Here is a 24,888-nt window from a genome sequence, read left to right as displayed (position 1 = left end):
GCTTGTCCAGCCAGCTTTTGACCTACTGCAAACCAGCTCACTCCCAAGAGCAAGCTACCAGTGCTAGCTGAAATTTGTGTTCCAATTTAAAGAATCAAAGAACCAGAGTTCCATCAAGCTGTTTTCCTCTCTTATGCAATAGTTATTTCTGGGCCAACTGCCATAGCAGTTGATAGCTGGTTTGCCACATATCAAGTATTGCTAATACTCGTGGCTTTAGTTTAGATGAAATGATGTTTTGTCTTCATATGGTCAGGCCACAGCAGAGGGTTGGGTCAAGTGAACGTAACCCCCCGGTTTGTTATTTATTGATTGCGTCTCTATCAGCAAGGTCCAAGGAGCAGGTTGAAGGAGCCTTTCCCTTAGTGCTGAGAGAGGACAAAAGAGGTTTTCCAACCTCTGCAGTTCCCCTTTGCCTCACATTAGCCTCATGCAAGGCAGATGCCAGGCCCAGGATTCATAATAATGTGTAATACTGAGAAAGTCTTTTTTGCATGTATCAAAGGTACTGTGCTAGAAGCCTCACTTTGAAGTGAGGAAGAAACATGGAATTGGTGCCTTTAAGTTGACAGTAAGAAAGCACAGGGAATTTAGAGGTCAGTTTATAACCACATTTGTTAAGAAAAATCATGCATTATCACCTACAATATGCATGGGGGTGTAAAGATGAATAAAAGGAGTTCTTCAAGTAGGGAAACATCAGAACAGCCCATTAAAGTAGTACCTATGTGATAAGAATGAATTTTCCTCAAGTCATATCCTTTCCAGTGATTTGAAGCAAACATCTAAAGTTAAGAAATATTAGCTACCTTTTAGAAAGATGTGTCACCCTTTAGAAATCTCCAGCTATGTAATTGGTGCTGTTTTAGGAACATCTTACATGCAGTTCACTGCATTCTGGGACTGAAGACGTGATTGCCCCAGAGAATTCTCTGCATCACTGAATGAAAAATAATCACAAAAATCCTTCTCAGGCAAATATTGCCAAACTGAGCTATAGTTCCTAACTTGAGCCTCATGCCATGTTCCAGTATGTTCCCAAAATCGAAGAATCACAAATCTCATATAGAAATAAAAGTGAAGTAATTTGTTCATAAGAACAAATTATTTGTGTATTTAATAGAAATTTTAGACAGAGGAAACCAAGAATGTAGCTTTTATATTTTCATGAATTAAAAAATCAGAGGCAAGGGCTTGCCTTTGTGGGTTTGTGCCATGAAGTTTCTTCACCTCCTGAAGGGAAATTTACTCATTTAGGCTGGCCACAGCTAAGCTCAGTGCCCTAAGCTGTGATAACATAACCTTATCATGCTGCAGAATCTGATTTGCTTTGCTTTGTGATTTCTATGACATGCCAACCTCCCGTGGCCTGCACCAACCACAGTCAAAATATTCATGATTTCTAACAGTGCATGTATTTTGTCCAATTATTGTAGTTATCTCAGCATTTTTAATATTTAAGAGAAGGATAAGAGTTTTCAAGTCAAATGCTAGTTCAAGCCATAAAGAAATACATGTTGTTGACCTTGATATGCAAATGTCTCTATGCTTCGTAAAATAGAGGGAAAGAAATAACACAGTCTGTGCCCTTGACAAACTTGAATATTCTCTTTTGTTGGAGGTTGACAATCTAGCTTGCTATTTCTCTAGCTGAAAGTATTCATACCTTTTGAATCTAGGACTAGTTGAAACCTTAAGAGATCATATCACCATTTGAATTATGCATTACTCACATCTGCCTCTCTTAATTTTGTTCTTCATATTTCTAGAAGAAGTCCTCAACCTTACTTCGGTGTTTCAGAAACCTCTTGAGAGAGTTTTTCCCAGCATTAAATTAGGTACCTAAATCTACCTGCCAACCCTTGTCCAATCCTTAGAGAACCTAGAACAGATGCTAAGCAAATTTAAGATTCAGATGGAAATGTTAAGACTGTTTCTTCTTAACCAAAGATGCCCAATTACTTTAAGCTATATCTTGGATGTAAATACAAATATTTGGTAACTAGAACAAAGCTAATATTTTACCCAGAAATATCCTCCACAATATTTATTCTGAGAGAGAATAGAGCCTCTGGTGCCTAAAGAGAATATAACCTTGGGTAGAGTGTGAGTTGTTCCCTCTCCTTGGAGATTCTCTTCTGGGAATCTGTGACTTGCCACACGTCCCTATTTCAGCTTCTTTCTAATGCCAGATGGTCAGATGGATGGGGCCAGTCTTGAGATCATTGGGTGCCCTTTATTTAACACTGGTTTTCTTAAATGGCTCCCTCTGTTCTCTGTGGGATCTTTTCCCCACAGTGTAGAGGAAGGAGCTTGGGCTTAGGACTCACAGCTCCAGCCTCACCTCCCAGTTCTGCTTCTCTCTGACTGAGTGACTTTGGTGAGCTACCTCTAGCTACCTCTCCCTTTGGTGAGATCTGCCTCTCTGGATCTGTGTCCATGTTTACAAAACGGGGGTAATAAAATCCATGTCATAGGGTTATTATCATGATGAAATGCAATGACATACGTAAACCACCCAGGAACACAATAAGCATTCTCTTTCTTCCCCTTTCAAGATGTGTGCCTTAAAAGTAATTTCCTAAAACACACTTGAAAGATGTCAGGTAAAATTACTAAAAAAGCATTCACCGGAAGTTTTCCTGCGACAATTTGCTACATTTCAGCTTCCATGCCTAAAAATAAAAAAGCTTAAATGTTATAAATGAGGAAATTCAAAAATCCTTTTCAGAGGACTAAGATATATATAGATGGAATTGTGCAGAAGGAAAAAAAAGAAAACCTAATAGGAGCCTTCAGGACCTGGTGAGAAACTATTGAAGAGGTGCAGGCAGCAGAGCATGAAGGTTCAAGAATCTGCCTCCAGAGTAAAGCTGTCTGAGGGCAGATCTTGGCTCTTTTGCTTGCTGGCTGTGTGACTTGGGGCAAATTGCGTAATTTTGTCATGCCTCAGTTTCCTCACTGGTACAGTTGGGGTGTCTACCCCACAGGTCTACTGTGCAGAGGAGAGGAGATGGTGCGTGCAGGATGTGTGGGGCAGAGCTTGGCACAGGATGTGCTTAGTAATGGTCACCACCTTTATCAATGAGAGCTGGACACATGAAGTGATTATTGGATGCTTGGCCCTTTCCTCTGAAAAAAATATTACTTTCTGTGTGTTTATTGCATTAGGAGGAGAGTTCAGGATATCAAGTCATACTTCACAAACCATTCAGACTGCTTTCTGGCTCTTAAGTGCAATCGATTTAATTAGGCCAATATAGTTCTCTGTTGCTAGAAGAAACCTTAGAGACTGTCCACTCTGATACCCTCATTTTGTAGATGAGGGAATTGTGATGCTCAAAGAAATTGTGATAACCCAAAGGCATTCAGCGAATTATTAAAAACAGAACAACAGCAACTAAAATGCCTGAGATCAGAACCCAGATTTTCCTGACTCCCAGTTCAGGGTTCAGAGCTGGACTGCATCTGGCCCTGCCCCCCAGCTGATCTTCTACTTCCCATTAGCAAGTGTCTTTGTCCTCATAGAGCCCCATATTCCAAGTACCAAGATTACTCCCTGATGTGATTCTTTCCTGATGCCCCAGGAACGCTAGCCACTGGAGGAAGCTACCAGGGGGCTGTGTACTGACTACCCTCAGGGCATGGATCTCCCACTTACTTAAGCTTAACTTTCAATAAAGTAAGATATAATGTTTATGACTATCAGCAATATAGTGCTATTAAAATATTGTGCATTTGAGTAACTCCATAATGCCAGAAATAATTATTATTCTTTCACCCTGAGAAGAGAGTCATTGACTCTGGATTGAGAACCTGATGTATTAGGAAATCAGAATCCATGTTCAATGCAATTCAGCAAATACTTGTCAGATGCCTTCCTTTGCTTGGCTTGTGCTAAGCGCTGGGAATGCAAAGATGAAAAGATACGGCCTTTTTATGTTGCTCACAGTCTAGGAGGAATGAGAACATGTAGAACAAATACTTAGAGCCCTGCCAAATAGGAATAATTAAAATGCTCTCTGGGGGAAAGAGCAGGGAAGGTGACATAGAGACAAGACAGAGGAATTGACACTTGAAATGGGTGTGGAGGAACAAATATGAGTTCAGTAGCATGGACAAGAAGGAGAAGACTATTCTGGGCAGAGGAAATAACTTGTGCAAAGCCTCAAAGACATGATGCAGCATGCACATTCAAAGAACTGCAGTTACTAGCCTACATAAATGGAATGTTATGTTCAGGGTGAGGGCAGTGAAAGATGAGTTTAGGACATGTGGACTTTGAGGGGTCAGGGGGATATTCAGGAAGAGGGGTAGATGTAGAAGTGAATCACATGGGTCTGCATCTCAGATATTTGGAGATTATTGCTGTAGCAAGGTATGAGAACCATGGACATGGACGTTGACGAGGGCAGAGGGTGAGGAGTACAAAGAGGTTGGAGGGGAAGACCTGGGATGCACCAGTGTTTAAGGGGCAGCAGTGGAAGAGGTTCAATGAGGAGGCTACAAAGGAATGACTTCAGGCTTTATAAACATCTAAATCTGCAACCCTATTAGTTTTACTTCCGGTGAAGCAGGCCAGTGATTATATGATGTGATTTACCCAGAAAGTAATATCCAGCAGTAGTTTTAGAGTAGTGCTGAGTAGGTGGGAACAAATGGGACAAAGCCAGGTAATCTAGAGGTTAGGGAATGAATCCATTAGGTGTTCAGTACATTGAAGCATTTTTAAGTACTGTGAGGAAGCTTTCATGTTGCTGTACAATTCCAGATCAGGGTACACTTTTTTCTTTGCCAGTTTAGACTTGTTTTTGTCCTAGGATTTTGTGACCATCAGGCATTCTGGGAGCTTGGTGACTTTGCGTTCCTAATGTCAAATGGCTGAATCCATTGGGGATATCGTGCATAGGCCTTAAATTAGTAGCCCGAGTCACACGTGCTAAGTTTTGGGTTGTAATCACTTGTCTTTGTCCTTGCTTTTATAGAGCTTTGTGACTATTACAAACTTAAATGCAGAATTCCAGTGCTGGAAGAGCCTTAAAAACATTTCATGCAAATCCCTGATTTATAGATGTGGAAGCTGAGGCCTACAGAGATGAAGTGACTTCATTCATTAAAAGGATTAAAAATGGTAGACTAAAAACAGCACACGCCAGCCTTAGAGTCACAAGACTTCATTCTACTCTACTTCTGCCACTGCTCTCATCCTCTACCTCTGTCAAGCGGTGACAACACTACAGTCCGCACTTCAAATGAGATAGTATACATGGAGGCATTTTCAAAGTATAATGCATGATGCAAAAGTTATTACTATTGATAAATTATGAGTAGTAACTTCACAACACAGATAAGTTATTCTCCTCATCCTTTCTTTGAACAATCCAGCAAATTATCAAGATTATTAAGTGCTTAACTGTACATAAGAGAGAATAGTATGTCTGTTTAACAGGAACTTTCAGTATAAAGCAAAGACTCACATGCAGGGAGTCAACAGCCAAATAGATATCAATGCTAAAAAATTATACAAATACTTAATTACAAATTGATAAAGCAAAAAAAGTTCAAAGTGCTTTGAGAGCATATAACAGGCAGACCCAACCTGATCTGAGCCATCAAGGACAGCCATCCTGAGATAACATTTAATCTGAGAACCGAAGGCTGAAAAGAAATTAGTCAGGCTTAGAAGTATGCAAACATCCTGAGAAAGAAGAAATCCATTCCAGTAACCTTGTGGCAGTGAGACTGAAGTGTAAAGAGCAGAGGGGTGGGGGATGGTGGTGGTTGAACTGAGGCTGAAGAAACAACTAGATGATGAAGGGCTTGTTGGCACTTCATCTTAAATGCTGAGATAAGACATTAAGCAAGCATGAATGACAAAATCATTTCTTCATGTTTAAAAGATAATTCTGGCTATTTTAAAAAGAATGGATCAAGAGGCTGAAATATTTGCGGCTACAATGGTATCAGGGATTTGTTTCAAAATAATCCAAAGGTGAGGGAAGAAACAGATGAAACAAGATTTGCCATGTGTTAACTGTCAAGCCACATCATGGGAACATTAGGGCTCCTTTTACTATCCTGTCTGCTTCTGTGGTTTGAAAATTTCCATAATAGAAAGTCTGTTTTTAATCAACATATGAATGGATACCCTATACAAATTCAGAGTGTGTGTGTATATGTGCGTGTCTGTATGAAGAACTATTTCAAACCTGTGTAGAAAAAGTGAACTCAGCAGGTCTTCCCCAGTCATCTGAAGCAAAATAGTTTAATAAAATAATATACAGAAAGAGGAAATGGTATGGGCCACATTACAGTTTTCCAGTGGGTCCCAGCTACATCTTTCGATTCCCAGTAAGAGTCTCAGTTTCCTGGGACTGGGCACCTCTGTCACCCCAATCATTTTTATACAACAAACAAAATTAACACACTCATTTCTTCAGTATCCCTGCACAGTCTCCATGCCTTCTCAAGAAGTGTCCCTGAACCCCCACATCAGCACCTAAGTGCACCCCTAAAAATAATTTTTAAAATATATATAGCATAAAAATCATTTTAAGTGGTCAGTCTTTGACATTAAGTACATTGACAGTACTGTGTAACTTTACAACTATTACCAGACTATTTTTTATCATCAGCAAACCAAAATTCATACACATTTAGCAGTAGCTCCCCATTCTCCCCTCCGCTCACCCCTGGTAACCATTCTTTCTGTGTCTATGAATTTGCTTATTCTAAGTATTTCACACTAGAGAAATTATACAACATTTGTCCTTTCGTGACTGGCTTTTCACTCAACCTGATGTCTTTAAGGTTCAACCATGTTGTAGCATGTGCTTCTTTTTATGGCTGAGTAATATTCCATTGTATGGATATATCACATTTTGTTTTTCCATTCATCTGTTGATGGACACTTGGGTTCCTTTCATTTTTTGCTATTGTGAATAATGCTGTGATGAACTGGTGTACAAATATCTGTCTGAAGTCCCTCTTTTCAGTTCTTTTGGGTGTATACCTAAGAGTGGAATTGCCATGTCATATGGTAATTCTGTACGTAACTTTCTGAGGCACCACCAAACTGTTTTCCGCTGTGGCTGCACCATTTTACATTCCCACCGATAATGTACGAGGGTTCCTATTTCTCCGCATCCTTGCACACTTGGTTTCAGTTTTGTTGTTTTTTGTTTGTTTGTTTAAATAGCCAAGGAAGCATTTTTAACAGATAGAAAAGAGACCAGAGCAGTAGAGAACCCTCACTGGTAAGCTTGAAACACTTGTGGGAGGGCTTCCTCTGCAAGATGCTGGCCTTGCAGCTCTATCTGTGCAAGCCTTTTCTGCTGGCTGGGTCTGTCCTTTCCCACCTGAGAGGCAGGAAGAGCCAAGAGCCAGCAAGTCTCAGCTTGGTGAGTCATCAGATTTCCTGATGACTTTTTCTTGGAATATAAGGTGAGAACTACTCCTGGAATTGGTGTCTACTGCGTATTTGCTCGCCTTTTTTTTTTTTTTTTTTTTTTTTTAATTCCAAAGGAAAGCTTTCTGGATTCCTTCTTACCTTTTAAAATTGGAGATATTATTATAATTCTACATCTGTGGAAGCTGTTTGGATACCCAATTTATATAACATACCAAAGAGTCATAGATGTGAAAGACCTGGGGGCTTCACTTACTGAAGTCAGGGTGAGGGAGGAGTGTTCTGTCCAGCCTTCCACAGAAAGTGAGCGACTCCTAATCCAGGATTACTTTCCTACACTGGCCCTTCCCATTGTCACCTTTACCATCCCCCAAACGCCTCCAAGGTGGCAGACTTTGGAATTCTTTGTGACTTATGAGAATGCTCATCTTGGAACACAGAATGGGCAGGGGTGTGGGGTGTAGAAGAGAGGGGGTGACTCAAAGTTTTTAGCCCAGGACAACATCTTGAAAAAAATTCCCAAATCATTAACCAATGATCCTCAAAACTAAAAAGAACCATAGTGTGCCAAAGAAAAAGTACAATGGGAAGGCTATTTGTCTTGCTTGCCCTTTTCTGTGCCACTCTCATTTCTCACCTTCACTTTAAATGTATATATTCAGTGCTCACATGTGCATCTTCCAAAAGCAAAGCAATCCCCCACTTTCAGAGAACAGATTATAAAAATTGACACTGTCCACAGAAGTTAACATAGGAAAGATATATGAAGTTATACACATTTGTGTAAAAAATAGATAAGCTTTCCAGATTGCTGACCTTAAAGATGATTCTTGTTTATGTTTTTATTTTTCACTTGGTTTACATGCTGTTCACCATGTTACCAAGTTTCCTAAGCTGGCACTAAATTACCCCCAATATACTTATAATCATGGCATAATAGAAAATATGTAGTTTGCTTAGTGCCTCCAAGGTAGAGCTGAGTTTTGCTTTCCTAGCCCCAGAAAGACTTGGGGAAATCCTCAGTGAGTCCACAGAGCTTAGGAAGTTGCTACACTCGCTCAGAGGTTGGTCCTTGTTTGCTAAGTCAGCACCTGTGAGAAATCACGTGGCTCAGTGCTGACTCAGGTGAAGACAATACCCTGGTCTCTGAGCTCACACAGGTGGCCGGGTTAAATAGGTGCTGAAAGGATTTTCGTGCATTCTCCTGAACCCACCTGTGTCAGCTCTAGAGGCATTGTAAACTTGGCTTCAGAAGGACAGTATAAAGAGCTTTTGTTCTTAAATTTTATAGAAATTAAAGTATGTATACATGTGTGGGTTTATCTACCATCAAACCTATCAGATTTTATCATCCGTGCATTGTCTCTAGGAGTCCTGTTTGTTCTGTGCTCAAAAGAACAGCAGTTAATCCTGAAGTTCTTTTAGCTGAGAGTGTATCCCACATCTGTCACCAGGCAGTTAACTCAGGCTGCTCAAAGAGAGCAGCATTGCGTTTTATCCTCTCCGTTTCCCCATGCTCCACCTAAAAGAGACTGGAATGCCCAAAGGGTCTAGGGAAGAAGGAGGAAGGAAGGCCGATGAAGAGGAGGGAAAATTGGGGTCAGGGTAATGCAGGAAACCCAACTCCAGATTATTAGAGCTGATTTTCAAACACTGTATGGAGAGAATCCAAAATAAAGTTATCAAAGTTCCTTTAGCAAGAGAGATGGTTGACATGGAGCCTAGCTGCTGTTTGCCAGGACTGGAGTTCCCATATGAGGAAATAGGGCTGTTCCAGAAGTTTCTTGCTGAAATTCCTAGTGCAGTTAACACTTTTCAGAAATAAGCCATTTATTCACAGAGATATCAAGACCAGCATTGGCAGAAAAAAAGATAAACACTAACATACCAATCTTCCCCGAGACGTCATATTTGACATTTTTTAAATCATTAATTTGTGCTAAAGTTATTGTCCTCAATTTCCTTCTTTACAATGAGGTTGCAAAATTCCTAAGAGTAGAGGTCCCAACATATTGTATGTGGCTAGCAGTGTGAAGGGTGATTTTTTTTAATGGAATACTAATACCACATATCTCTTTAATCTCCATATCTCATCCAGGAGGATAAAGATGTCCAAGGTTAAAATAAGCATGGAAACCTTATCCATGTGGAGATTTACTGACCAATTTTTATGGGTCAGAAGAGCTTCCTGTTTTAAGTTGAAAACATTCTTATGAACATAACTCGTGTGCTTTGTTTTTCTTTCATTTGTCCTTTTCAATTATAAAAGATCAATAATTTTTAGCAATTGATCATGAGGTTTGGTTTGGACACCCAAGATAATTTCTATCCAGGATTAAGAAGGTCATTTGCCTGAGTTTCATTAGGAGGAAATAAAGGGTACTGTATACTGTGCCTCTGGAGAATTCTTCTTTAGGACTTGTTTCTTACTCAATCACTGCACTTTGGGGAATCACATGAAAAAGGAAGAAGGAGCTTGTGTAACTTGTTGGGGAGGGGAAGGTAGCAGCAGCAGGCAGAGCTGCTTTTTTCTTTAACACGTGGGAGTTATTGGAGGGCATTGAAACCTGCCCCATCAATCAGAGCTGCTTCTGACTGGTTTTCCAGGAAGAAAATCATGTTGGCTGACAATGTTGGCATGAGTACTTGACCTTGGGCTTCCATCTCTGAAACTCACCTCTGACCTTTATCCTTAAAAGAAAAAAAAAAAAAAAAAAAAAAAAAAAAAAAAAAAAAAAAAAACTATTACAGAAGTTGTAGGTTTATAGAAAAATCATGTAGAAAATACAGAGTTCCCGTATACCCCGCACACACACACACAGTTTTCCTACTGTTAACATTTTGCATTAGTGAGATACTTTTGTTAGTTGATGAAATTTTATTATAATTATCCTATTAACTATAGTCCAAAACTTATATTAGGGTTCAGTGTTTGTGTTTTACAGTCCTGTTTTTTTAAAAAAAATTTTTATTCCAGTAACATATATAAAACCTAAAATTTCTCCTTTTAAGCACATTCAAATATATAATTCAGTGATGTTAATTACATTCCGTTGTAACAGTTTTTTACTTAAAATCTGTTTTATCTCATATTAGTGTAGCCACCCCTGCTCTCTTTTCATTACTTTTTGCATGGTATGTATTTTTTCTTCCTTTCAGTTTCAACCAACTGTGTCTTTGAATTTAAGGTGAGTCTCTTTTATACAGCATACAATCAGGTCATGCTTTTTTAATCTATTTTGCCAGTCTCTGCTTTTACACTGGAGAGTTTAATCCATTTACATTTAAAGTAACTACTGATAATGCAGGACTTTCTTCTGTCATTTTGCTATTTGATCTTTTACAATCTTATACCTTTTTTGGTCCCTCAATTCTTCCGTTAATGCCTAATTTCGTATTTATTTGATTTTTTGTAGTGTATCATTTTGAGTCCCTTCTCATTTCCTTCTGTATATCTTTTCCAGATATGTTCTTTATAGTAACCATGGGGCTTAAATTTAGCATCCTAAATCTATAACAATCACATCTGATTTGATACCAACTTAACTTCAATACTCACACACTATTCCTATACACTTCCATCTCCCCACCTTTTTGTTGTACTTGTTACAAATTATATCTCTCTACATTTTATGTCCAAAACCATTTGCATTACTTTGTATGCATTTGCATTTTAGAACATGTAAGAATTAAAAAGTGGAGTTACTTGACAAAATCTATAAGGCAGTAGTCCTGGCATTCAAAATTAACCATGTGGTTACCTTTACCCCTTCAAGCCTGGGGTAATCCTTTGTCCCCAGCCACTTTGGCTTTATTGTTTCTTACACTGCTTTATCTGTCCCTCTGCTGCTTCTGCCTGCAGGGTAAGTTCTGGGAGGGTGAGTCAGGGAAGAGTTTCCTGGTTCCTTCTTTCAGGCTGCCACATGATAGATTGGCACCAACATACAGGCATCCCAGATTTGGGCCAGAGACCCACAGTGGGGGAGCAGGCTGGCTCCACACCCACCAGGGAGGCTGTAGGCGAGGGAACAGAGAGAGCACCATGATTCAGGACTTGCCCAGTTACGGCAACCCTTTAACTGTTTTCCCGAGTTCTGGGGAAGATGGCTCTGCCAGTTTTTCCTAGTTCTGCAGGGAAACAGCACCCTGCAGCATCTTATGCCACCATTTTGGTTTACTGTTAAGTCTGACCTTTACCCAAACCTTTTAATCAACACTGTCACATAAGTTGAGTGAAGGTACTGAGATGGCTTGGGATTCAGGGGAAGCAATAATGATTATCTTAAAATACAAGAAAGGGAGAGCCTTTGTGATCATTGAAAAGGAATGAGTATGTGCCGAGTGAAAAGGCTGCTGGATTGCAATCACAGAATGGAAGATAGTGCAGACAGCCCACTAGGGATCTCAGCACTGTTCCTACCCCACTGTAGCACAGGGCATCCTTTGTTCCGGGGTTCATTAGGAGAATATAAAGTACATTGTGTATTGTTTCTCTGGAGATGACCCACGGAATCCTCTGATGTAGGTCAGTTATAATGTATCAGTTAAGACATCCACCCACTGGCATTTTGAAATATACCCACATGCTCACATACTCACTCCTTCAATCACTAGCCCAGAGAGACAGCTTGAGCAAGTTTTATTTCGTTTTATTTTTTGTACAGACAAGGCCACTTCACACCCAAGGAAAATAGGACATCTCTGAGTGAGAAACAGTCATCTGCAATATGTCACCTTTTGTTCCCCCAGAGTTTCAATGATAAACCTGAAAAGAGGAGAAAAAATAAGATTGTAGACTCTTAATATTGGCATAGACCATGGAGGACATTGGTCTCGCTCCCACCTCAGGCCAAGCAGATCATACTGGTTAGGCTTTGAACAATTCCAATAAGAGTCAAGTGCCTCCCACGAAAGCCCCATCCATCATTTGACGGCTTTGAGTGTTTAAGTATTTTTGTTCTTTTAATTTTCCTTATGTATAAATACATGCCTCCTTTCACGTCTGTTCTCTGAACTTATTTCTCTCATTTAGAGCTGCCTAATGTCTCTTCTCCCTGACAGCTCTTCAATTATTTGAAAATATCAAATGTTCCTTCAATTTTTTCTTCTCCAATGTGAAAACTTCCAGCTGGGCAGACTGAAGGGGTCCTCAGAGTCTTTCCAATACTGTTCCTTTTCTCTCCCTTCTCTTAGTACCTGCCCTGAGTGCATTTCTCAACCACTTCTCCCTCCATAGAATCAGAGAAAGATGAATGTCACCTGGGTCACCAAAAGAAGTACAATATTGAGTAAATGCACCAGGTGCTCTGAGTATTGCTTTGGGGGAGGTCCTGCCCAGGGTCGTACCAGGACTCCTGCTGACCTGTCCACCCACATATCGTCTGGAGTGTTCTGTAACCCAGCATCCAAATGAGAAGCTTGGTAGCCTCCAAAAGAGCTTTAGCAGAGCAGCTGAGAGCAAAGTCTCCCAGTGTCAGACAAGCCTGGGCTTGCAGCCCAGCTCCTTCACTCTCTGTGTGGCCCTGGGCAGGTTACAGACAAGTCTGTTCCTTGGTTTTCTCATCCATAATGGTAATAATAATCAGGGTTGTTGTAAGTATTATAAAGAACAAATTTGAAATGTTGAAGTTGGTTCCTGGTGTGATAGAAGACTAATAGTAAAGGCTACCATGTGTTAAGCTATAACATGGGTAGAAACTACCCTTCCATTCCCCTTTCCCCACTCCTGCAGCTGCCTGCTGCCCAAACCAGACTAGATCTCCACATGCTGTAAGAATGACAGGGTGGTCCGTTGCCACGAGGCTGCAGAGTACTACATCCAGGCCTGCCTAGTAAATTCCATCCACATTTAACCTGGACAAGCTGGAGCAACTATCGTTTCTCTTGGCTCATCCAAAATTCCATAGCATCACCTTTCTGTATAATCCCTTGTGCTTAGGGAGATTATGGTCTGTTTCCCCAGAGCTATTCAGAAAATCCATTATGTGTCCTCTCCACCCTCCAAAACTTCACCCCACCCCCAGTGGAGTGTTATCAGGCTTATTGTAGGTTTAAATATTTGTATTTGCCTTTTCTTGTGACAAGGTCATCCCCAGATCTGTGCCTCACCACCTCAGCTGGCATGAGGGGTGTGAAATGAGAAGGCTGATGAAAGGTCTTCTTGACCTTTAACGGTAGCAAAAGGCAGACACGCATGCCTGTGACACACACACACAAGCATGTGGTCATGAGTGAGCTTGGCCGTCAGGGCCATGAACCATACTCTACTCTGTGTCCTGTGCACTTGCTTTGTCCTCCCTACCAGCACTCTCTAATAGAGCCATAAGATGCCCCTGTTCCATTTCAGAGAATGTCCCTGGAATATTGATGGGAATATCCTGTAGCATTGTTTCCTTCCCTTCAGGCTTGCCAGCATTAGCTGCTAACTTTCTCTCTGCCCCTTTGCTTGAAGTCTGAAATTGAATGAAAGGAGAAGGTCCTTCAGTTTGTTCACCGGCCAAATCCAACTATTAGGAGGGAAATACAGTGTTCTCTAACTCCTGGAAGAAAGTCTTATGAGACTAATTGCTCTGTTTACATAACTAGTCCTTTTCCTATGAAATCAGACAGATTTTGAAAGAGGAAAAAATACTTTCAGCCATTGCCTACATTTTAATAAGCTTAAAAGTACATTTGGATCCTGTTGTCTGAGGACTTGTTATTATACAGGGTTAAATTAAACTCTGTCCACTGGAACATCCAACAACCCCTAGCAAAAGCCTCCTCGTGTGCAGCAGAGTCCACAAGGCACAATCAGTCCTGTACCTGACCCCAGATTTACAGAGAAGCTGCTCTGTTGGAACTATATTCCTGCATTTATCATCTCCCTCCTAGTGTTAAGGCAGATAAACTGCACAGTAAAACCTGAGTGTTGTTTGTATTCTTATTCTAAGATTGCCTTAGAAAAGATTTGCTGTCAGAAAAAATTGTTTTTCAAATATCACCACTACTGCCTCACTGTGGGAGCCTGGGATTGAACACATCATTTTTCTTATTTCTGCCTTTCCTGGCTGCAAAGTAGGGTAACAGGGAGAATTGCATGAGCCTTGGGGTCAAGGCTGACTTCAGATTTTTGTCTCTCAGAGACTAAGATCCATGCCCCTGCTTTTAGGTAGAATAGGATCTGCCTATAATTAGTTTAACAGGATAATAATACTCAGTAACATTTATGAAGGACATCCTTTGTGCCAGGCACTTTACATAGGCTATCTCATTTACTCCTCACAACAACTTTATAAGGTATGGAGAAATCTCCATTTTAGAGATGAGACAGAAGCCCAGATGAGTTAAGAAATCTGTCTGAGGTCACACAGCTCCTGGATGGTAGAGCTGGTACCCAAAGACGGGCTGTCAACTGCAGAGCCCAGCCAGGTAGCCTCCCTGCTGGGTGCCATCTGTATCAGGGATCATATCCTTCCCTGGTGTGCAGAAGGCTTCCCAGGACATTCTCGTGTGAACCTGGCCTAAATTCCTTACATTTCTCTTTGGAGCTGCGCTCAGGAGGGATCATGGCTAGTTGCTTGCCCCTATAGTCACACCTCCGCTGCGGCCTTGGAAGAACGGTTAAGTTTCTCATTCTCAAGACAAAGTGTGCCACTGATTTCCTTCCATATCCTTTAGTTAAATTCCATTTTAACAAAAGCCTCAGAAGGAAGGGGAATACGAAATGAGTCCATGCGTTCTTGACCCTTTCCCTTCCCCTGCTCTTTAGTTTGAGACTTCCATTTGGGGTAGATTAGATTTTCCACCCTGGCTTCCTCACTTGCTGTTTGCAGGTTATAAAGTGCTTTTATTGGCCCTAGAAAACATTCTGCCTCCTTTGAGTAAATGTGTTCAGAATCTTTCATGAGGTCACTTTATTTTCTTCTGTGGCTGACTTTCTCTTTTGGACCACAGTCGAGGAGCAGGTCAGTTTAGGTGAGGCAAGTTTTAAGTATGACCTTAGACATGGATGAAATTAATTGCCCTTAACAGCGCTGTAGTTAACTTGTGTGTTACTTGGGCCCCATTAGGGACACAAGCACGTAGAGGAAGCTTTCTGCGGAAGGGTTATGCCGTCACCGTTCACAGCAGGCAGGAATGGGGTGGTTAAGAAGGGCCCCCGAGACTGGCCTCCAGCTCTACACACTCCACCAGTGTGTCCCGTTGGAAGACTTTAGTCCTGGGACTGATGCCAAGTGTTCCCTTCACTCCTCGTCTCTCTGTCTTTGGAGGGGAGTAATCAGAGGGGTGCCACAGCCCCTTCCCCAGTCCTTCCACTCCCTTAGTACCACCAGCCACCCTCCCTCCTCCTCTGTGGAGTGCTTCCCCTCCTGACTTCTGTGTCGTGGTACTCCTCTGGCTTCTTCATGGGCTCCTCCTGCTGCCACCATGACTTTCTTCTCACTCTGTGCCAGAGCTCAGGATCCAGGCAAAGTTGATGGGTGACGCCAACAAGCCGTGAGGCTGCAGGGAGTGGTGGGGCATGTGGGGTTCCCTGCTTCATCTGAAGGGAGCAGCCACTGCCCAACTCCAGGCCTCTTTTATCAGGGAGTGCAGGCCCAGTGTCCAAGAGTATCCCATTTGCCAAGAGAAGTTGGGTGACATGTCTTAGTTTTTAAATGTTTGATAAGTAATTAAAATTAAACACCAAATAAAATGTGTTTGAGGACTGGGGCTGGTGTAGTTCAATACCTTCTCTTTGCAGTGTTGCCTGCCCTCCCAGCTTTAACTGTCTCCCAAATGTTGATGTCCCCAAGAGTTGAACTCTCTAACCCTGGCCTGGGCTCCAGATGTCCATGACTGTTCCTCTCCATGTGGGTGCTCACACACCTCAAATGCAAAGCTGAGCTCATCAGCCTTCCAGAACCTGGCATGTTGCTATCACAATAGGTATTAGTTGTTTTTATCTTTGTTCCTCTGTCAAAAACATTGCTACTACTACTAATAATCTGTTGCTCCTCTTTTGTTCCCTGTTCCCATTACTCAATACCACTGCCCCCACCCTTCACCCCAGAGAGCCCCGTGGAAGTGTGGATTTAGTGCCAGAGTCAGGGAAGAATGGGCAAAGTCTCTCAGACACAGGGGTTTCTGCCACCTGGCATATAGAGCAGTTCTTTTTTCCCCAGAGAACAAGTTGTACTCACACACTCACAAGTTGTCCTCTACCCACATCACTGGCAGGCCTGGGAGGTTCCCACAAGCCATCTGGGTCTGATCTGACAGTCTCCTATCCTGAGTGTTCTGCAGCATTGTTTTGCATTAATTTGCTCTTAAAATAGAAACTTCCATTCTATTGAGGATTGTTTCCCATTGACTTTTCTTGGAGCATGGACTCACTTCTTTTATGTAGGTATTTTTCCCTTTCTGCATTACACAGGTTTACCTAGGGAGTCCAAGCAGCATTAACTCCTAGATCTGACAGGACTGAATTTACAAGTCATATTTACAAGATAGGTCTTTCCTTTATCCACATCTACGACCTGGAGTGGTAACTACTCTAACTGGACCATCTATCGCTCCTTTTACTTGTGCATTTCACCTCCAATCCAACACCACCTGTGGCTTTTAATGCCTTGTCACTAGGAGAGAGGAGAAGCCTTTAAACCCCATCAGTGTCTTCATTTTTTATTAGCTCCTCTTTGAAGTTTTTTTTTTTTTTTTTTAACATTTTATGAGGTATCTACTGCCAGATTCACTTAGGAACTTTTAAAGCTTACTCCTTCCACATTATCATTTTCATTTGAAACCACACTGGAGGCTTTACAGCTTTGGGTACCCGGTGTGGCAGGGGTAGCCACCTCCAGACACGTCCTTCTGCCCTTCTGCACATGATTCTCTTTTTCTTTACTCTGTAAATTCAGCTCCAAAGCAATTTCTATAAACACAGGCATTGCTTCTGTCTTATGTACCTCAGTCAGACTTGGAAAAGAGTGCTATCATAATTTGTCTAGATCTGTTTTAAGACAACTAGATTTACATTTTAAAAAAAATTTTTTTTTCTTCCAAGGTAATTTTTTTTTCATTTTTTTTAAATGGGAACATTAATTAATGTATTTTCTTTGAAACTGAGGGTCACATTCTGGTCATGAAAAGTGAATTATCCTGTATTGTCCCTTGATGAGGAAGTGATCAAAATATTTTATTGGCCATTTTGTGAAACTGGATTTAGCCTAGAATATCTTGATAGGACCTCAGCTCCAAGGAAGTTTCCCAATTGATACAATGACAAAGGATTTTTATACACACATTGCTTAAATGTGTGGCAATGCCTGTTGTAATTTTTGGCCTATGTACCAACAGATTTCCAGTCCTTAAACTTGTTTCAAAATGGGAGGCAAACATCTTGAAGGAAAATATTTTCAACCAGAACCATGATATCTTTGTTGCATAAAGAAAAGCAACCAACTTTGTTTTTACTAGAGCCAGAAGACAGAGCTCTACATTTTTTCCACCGTTGCTGCTTCTTTACACAGATATTCAGAATAATGAGTCCCACTCTTCTCTTTGTGGTCTTGTCAGAGAGCGGGAATCCTGGCTGGCTGGTCAGGTCGTTTAGAAAAATGGTGCAACTGTTCCTAAAAGTAGCCCCATTCATAAGATGCCTGCCGTCTGCAACTACAGAGTTGGAGAATGGCATACTATTTCATAAAGAGCTTCTTTTCTTTAAACAGGAAAGAAAAATACATGGTGTTTACAGAAAAGAGAACTGGACTCTTCAGCTTTCTTTTCGTGGCTGTGTCTGAAATGGAAGTGGGGAAGGCCATAAATACACACAAGCAATTGCGCCTGTAAGGGGTGATTCATACTGCAGTGCTGCCCATGGTGGAAAGCCCAGCTAGTTAAACAAGATCATCCGGGAAGCCTCGTACAGGCTGCTTGGCCATAGCTGATGCCTGCTGTCTTGTGATATGCTTGATATATATGAATGAATGATTGACTAACACCCTCTCTGTCTCCCTCAGTTCATGACCAAGAACCCCACCATGCGCTTGGGCAGCCTGACTCAGGGAGGTGAGCACGCCATCTTGAGACACCCTTTCTTTAAGGAAATCGACTGGGCCCAGCTGAACCATCGCCAACTAGAACCACCTTTCAGACCCAGAATCGTAAGTGTCCATGACCATTAGAATTGAATCAACTTTGCTGCTTCTTCAAAGGTTAAACGTCCATTGGGCAGCCAAATGGCCCCCTGCAGAATGACCAGAAGTTTGGCCTGAAGCTTTACAGAACAGCCTTACCCTGGGGGGAGACAAAAGCTCATTGCCCCTGAGGCTGCCTCTCTCCTCATGCCCAGGTTCCTTCTCACGGTTTTCACCTCTCACTTGCCCTGGGCCCATCATGTCTTAACCTAAATTAAAATTTCCCTGGGTTCTGAGGGTCCTGAAACTTTCCCCAAAAGAGTTTGGCTAATGTAGAAATTCCTTGTTCCTAGCCCATTTTTCTCCTGCTCCTTATTCAAGATGCCCTTTATGCTTTTCTCAAGCCCCAAAGACATTTGGTGTGAATGATGTGAAATGTTACCGACTTCCCTGAAGCCTGGCTCCTTGACCTGGGGAGCCCATGTCTGTAAGGACGGCTGCCAGAACAGGCCAAGTCCTCTTTGACTAGAGAAATAGTGAGGGTACCGGGGGGTGGGAATGCAGTCCTCCAGCCCAAGCTGAGAAGCTTGGGGTGGCATTCCTGAGGATGGTTCAGCTCCCTGTCTAAGAGCTGAACTCTCGCTCCTCTGTGGGTCACAAAACCCACAGTGGGAAGGCAGAGAAGCTGGGCCTAGCAATACATTGAGAGCTATGAGAAGGAGGGGTGGGGCCAAGGCAGAGAGAGAAGTATCATCAACTTAGGCAAGAGAACTGAGATGTCTGACACTGGTAGAGATTATCTTTTCAGCATTAGTTGATAAAGATATTAAATATACAGCTTCACCACACATACAGCTGGCTTACTCTGTAACAGCCTGCTAAACTGTTGGACACCAGGCATCCAGAGGTAAAGCCAGTGCCTTTAATGGACAACCACCTGCCAGCTCCTCTGGGTTTGAAGAAAGCTTTGCTTTGAGAGGCTGGACCCTAGACTCCTGAATGCACAGCTGCCCCAGCAGGGTCTGATGAATCTGCTTGTGTAGAATGAGAGGCATTTGTTCCCTAAGCTTAGCATTTCCAAGAAATCTTTAAAGAACATCTCTTCAAGTGTGTAGAACTGTGTGCAAACAATAGATGGGGCAAGTGTGAACTACCTAGTCTATGTCGACAAATATGAACTTGTGTGCCCCCTGGGTAAGGCCTGTTGAGAAGTAGAGCCTCGTGAAATGGAGAATAAGGGGCCATGAGCCGGCCGGTTCAGGTGACTGAACTAATTCTTTAGCCTCCCAGCCTAAGGCTAACCTGCTCAGCGAGATTTTCATGGGATTAGTGAATTGATGGTTACCAAATGCCATAATAATACACAATGCAGTAGAATTGCTGTAAAGCACTGTTTAATCATAATTATCATAACTGTTAATAATGCTACTGAATGAGCTACAGAGCAGTTCTCTGAACTCACTGGAATGGGCTCAGCTCCATGTAAGATGAGTAAGTCTCAAGTGCATAAAATCTGACCTTTGTTTCTCTTTTGACAGAAATCCCGAGAAGATGTCAGTAATTTCGACCCCGACTTCATAAAGGAAGAGCCAGTTTTAACCCCAATTGATGAGGGACATCTTCCTATGATTAACCAGGATGAGTTTAGAAACTTTTCCTATGTGTCTCCAGAGTTGCAACCATAGCCTTTTGGGGAATGAGAGAGACAGTCCCAGAATCAAAAGGGAATAGAGATTTTCCAGGAATTTCCCTTTGTGGGAACTCCAAGCATCAGCCTTAGAACAAAAATCTTACCTTCAAGAAGCAAGCAGAGAAACTCTGTGAAGGACGGAACTTCAAGAAATCAACTATTTCAAGTCCTGAGGGAGCCATGGTACTGGAAATAGTTGATACCAAAATGAGATTTCATGAAGAAGTATCTTGCTCAACCTATGAGTTTTCAGAGGCTATTTGGGGCTTGGGAGATTAACAGGCCACAAGAAGAGACAGTGTGAAGAGTAAACCAGATCCTAAAAATTCTGAGCCAAACAGGCTTTTTACTTCAAGAGATAAATCAAGACTTTGACTCTATGGACCCCTCTGTGCTCTTCCTTGGAGCCAATGAACCTCCAGTACTGGCTGTCTGCAAGAGGCCAATAAATGCTAATGAAGAATTTAAAGGTCTTTTAAGAAAAGGAACGGCTTTTCAAATAGAAAGATCCACTCTGAAGAAACAAAAATAGATATCAGTAAACCTCACAAATCAGATGCTGGGCATGAAGACAACTGATACAGCTTATCCTCTTATTCTTACTTTCATTTAATAGATATTTATTGAGTGTCCAGTGAGAAGGTGCCAGAATACCCAGTAGTATGAACAGCGGATCTGTGTTCATGGGGCTTTCATTCTAGTGTCCATTAATTTACCTGAATATTGTTGCATTCTGTGAAATGCCTTTCCATGTCGCATATGTAGTTCTTATTTGCCTGCACATAACTCTTTTTCACAGAAGAAACAGGTCACTCATCCAACAGCAAATATCCACATGGTCAGCAGGCAGAGCTGGAGGCACTTGCTGCCTGCTGACCTGTGGAATCTCATCATGGAACAGTGGCTCGATATTGCTCTGCACTCATAATGAAGAATCGCATTCCACTGATGTCAACCAGACTCTGGCTTGTGTGTTAGCAGTTTATTTAAATTATATCTTAAGAGAAAAAGACATTTGTTTGGTATACCCTTTAATAATTAGTCGTGGATCTTGCAGCAAGTACATTTATCAAAGGACCTCATGATATGTAACCTTATGTGTATCACTGGAGAATTTTATCTGGCTGGAAATAAATGAATTTTTTAGCAAAAGGAAATTTTTTGTCCAGAAGCATTGGTCCCAGCTCTACTAGGAGGGTAGATTTCTTATCAGTATAAAAGCTTGGAGCAGATTGGATGGAACTCTAGATTTTAAGCGATTTCCTCAGAGGAGAAGTTGGCATAATCTTGTTTGTTTCCCTGAAATTGACCTGGCCTTTCTCTCACTGACTGGAATTTCTATTCTGAATCAGGGTAGTGGCTGCTAGACATTGCTGTAACAGTCTGACCTTTGGGATCCTGGTGGCTAGACATAACACATATTTATTTCCCATTCACATAAAGTCTAGTGCAAGTCTGTGGCTCTCCTCCATCTTGTAATTATGCCATCTGGAAAATGTGGTTTTCAAGGTTGCCATAGCAAGAGAAGAGAGAGATGGAGGAGGTGCTTGCTGCTCAACTGCCTCTGCTGGAAGGGACATATGTCACCTCTGCTCACATTTGATTGGCCACCACATGGCTCACTCAAACTGTAAATGGGATGGGGAAACATCAAGCAGCTGAGGGATATCTAGCTAGTACTAACTGTCTGCCCTGTGTTCTTTTTAGCATTTCAAGGTAAAAAATTCTTTTGAATGAATAGAGTGAATAGGAGCCTTCCTTTACATTTGTTTAGGACTTAGCAATTCCTAGGGACTCTCATCTACATAATTTCACTGGCTCTTCACTACATCTCTGTGAGTTAAGCAGGTCATGCAACCACTATTGCCACTGTTTGCAGTGTGAATACTGAGGTACCTTTTTCAAATGAGAAGAAAACAGAGGCTCAGGGGAGTTGAGTTAGTGTGTTGTCCAAAGGTTTCCGATTTGGTAAGGAGTGGACCCATGTCTAGAGTCTAAATCTTTGAAGTTCTAATCCAGCAGATTTACAGGAAAGGGAAGGATCATTCTGATTTAGGGATGTTTTTGGCCTTCACAGCTATCTTGTAGCTCAGGATCTTCTGTGGTTCTCTACACTGACAGAAAACTAAGAAGAATAAAATGTGCCCCTGTGTCCACTTACAAAGCCATTCATGATCAGAGCCATGTGTGTTCTCTTGGGTGAGTTTGTGTGATGTGCAGCAGCTTCCCTTTCCATTATCTATTCCCAGGTCTCCCACTTGGAGTTAAATCCAGTTTTTAAGCTAATCCCAGAACCATCCAATAGGTTTTCTGACAGCTAGTGATTTTGCTATGATGGGTTTTCTGGTGCTTTCTTCCTCATCCCCTTTCGTATATGTGAGGAGAGAGAAGAGGTACAGGATATTTTATCAAGAAGAGTCTACAATTCCAGGGTTAGAGCTCCACTTCACATCTTTCATCAGTTCTCCACACCCCCTTTGAGGGATCATAAGTCTGCCCTGCCTGCACTTCCTGGAGCAGACTGGCAGAGAGCCAAGCAGTCAGCAGGTGCTGAGTCTGCCGGGGCTGTCTGGTTCCCTAATTCAGCTGGCAGGGTGGAGGTCAAGAGGAGGTTACCTTGACCCTTCACTCCCTCGGGAATATATTGCCTCTCTAATAAAGAATCTTGGGAAATGCTCAGGCCTTATCGCCTATCCTACTCCCGAGCCTCGTCCTCACCCCCACACCCATTTGTCCCTTCTCTCCCAAGCTACTCCACACTGACCTAACTCAATGCTAGAAATGTGGTCTAAGTATTACAAAGGAGAATAGCTGCAAAGTGTTTGCTTTGAGGTGTTAATCAATCTTTCCAGAAGATGTTTTAGCTTAATGATGATGGGTAAGATGTATCATTTACTAGGTAGAGACCCTGTTCCAAACACTTTAAATGTATTGACTCATTCAGTACCCCATGAGGTGGATAGTCTTGTCTTCATTTTTCAGCTGGGGAAACTGAGTTACAGAAAGGTTATGTAACTTATCTAAAGTCACACATCTATAAGCAGTAAGTTCAAGATTCAAACAGACCAGCTGAACTCCAGACTACCTACTTTTAACCCAATCTGATAAGGTCGATTCTGTTTATCCCACCTATGTGGGCTTTTGAGAATAATAAAACGGGTTAACAGGGAGCACAAGCTAAACCTGCCAGCTAGGCAGAGTAGGATTAGTCATCCTCTCTGGAGACTCATTTATCAGCAGTGAGATTGTATGATTTGCATGTTAGAGGCCTGAAGTTGCTAATCTCCACCCCCTTCCCACCACTCCCCCCTGCCCCCAAAGGAACTGGGGCAGGCCAGAGTGACGCAACTGGGACTGGGACCTCCCAAGGAAGAGGAAGTAGTCTAGGCCACAGTGGATTCTGTAAATCTCCTCTGAATCCCTGGGGTAACCTCTGAGTCTTGGGTTCCAGTCCTTTTCTCTCCCCTCCTGGAGGATCCTCTTCGCATTTCAGTAACTCCTGGCCTCCCACCCTGCTAGCTCCTGAGGCTTCATCAGGAAGAAAGCACACAGCCAGGAGCCTACTGCAGCAGCAAAGGAAAAAGCAAAAATGAAAACACCCCGTTTATTACTTAATTGATGTTAATTGTGTACACATTGCTTTAAGAATATTCCAACCAAAGATTTGGCCTTAAAGCTTTATATCTTCTTTACCCCCAGGTTTGGTCATCCCTATCGCTTAATCTGGCAATATTGACTTAAAATGACCGAACAGCCATGGTGACTGCCCCTGGCTCAGTCACACTGAGTCCTATAACTCCTCATTTTGTCGCTTCTGAGGATAAAACTCTGATACGGTCTTAGACATTTGCAATGGAAACAAGCTCTGTGGTCCTGTGCTCCTCTAACCGGAATTGCAGGTTTGACAGAAGGGCCAGAGCGTGGCTGTAAACGGGGCTTTGTGGTCTCCCTTTTTTCCTGTGAACTAGACCAAATCTAAGGGTGCCATCCTCCTCTTCATGTCCCAGCCCCACCACCACCTCCACTCCTTTGTCAGTTGTTCTTTCCCTCCCCCTTCCTCACGCTTTATTCCCCAGTGTAGTAAGTCTGTTCTGTATTCTCTCTCCCCCTTCCTCCACCATTTGATTTTCAGAGCCCAACCCGTTATATAGCCTGTTTTCAACCGCCAACATGGCATAGCATCTTGATTTGCATATCTATTTTATATGCTCTTTCAGAGTCCAGGACTGGCAGCCACCTTTCCCAGGTATTTCTGCATCCTCTTCATCACCCGTGTCAGCTCTTGCCCTGGCATAGCCTGCCTGTGACAGTAGCCCTGCCCTGTGCTGCCCACTGCAGCTCTGAGGCCAGATGTCCCAGTGGGTAGCAGCACTGGCTCGAGCAGAGGCAGACCTGTGTGCTGAATCCATCACCTGCTCTGAGTAAAGTTAGTTCCATCCCTGCAATTCAACTTCCTCATTTATTAAACGGGGGTGAGGATAGTACATGCCTACCTTGTATTGCTACCATGAGGGCTAACTTGATGTTTTATGTCAAGCACTTAGCACAGTTCTGGAATGTAGAAAGTGCTCAATAAATGTTAGCTACTATTATCATCAGCTATTCCACTGAGGATTGAGGGAAGTTTGCTTGTTGGGTCCACCAGAAAATGGACAGAGTGGGACACCCATGTTCTTCAGGCTGCCCATCTC

The 24,888-nt window shown here is 42.2% G+C and overlaps 1 protein-coding gene across 1 annotated transcript in view; it reads left to right on the top strand.

The window, feature by feature from the left end:
* The window catches only part of PRKCH (protein kinase C eta), a 247,447-nt gene extending 226,093 nt beyond the window's left edge, over positions 1-21,354 (top strand). The window contains exons 13-14 of the mRNA XM_037832583.1: positions 18,391-18,534; positions 20,046-21,354. Of these exons, the coding sequence (XP_037688511.1) occupies positions 18,391-18,534; positions 20,046-20,192 (291 nt within the window). The 3' untranslated portion in view covers positions 20,193-21,354. The remainder of the gene's footprint in view (positions 1-18,390; positions 18,535-20,045) is intronic.
* Positions 21,355-24,888: the final 3,534 nt, after the last annotated feature.

This window comes from Choloepus didactylus, chromosome 4, assembly GCF_015220235.1.
Source record: "Choloepus didactylus isolate mChoDid1 chromosome 4, mChoDid1.pri, whole genome shotgun sequence".
NCBI lineage: Eukaryota > Metazoa > Chordata > Mammalia > Pilosa > Megalonychidae > Choloepus > Choloepus didactylus.
Note: the sequence above shows the minus strand (reverse complement) of the source record. Positions and strands in the feature narration are given on the sequence as shown.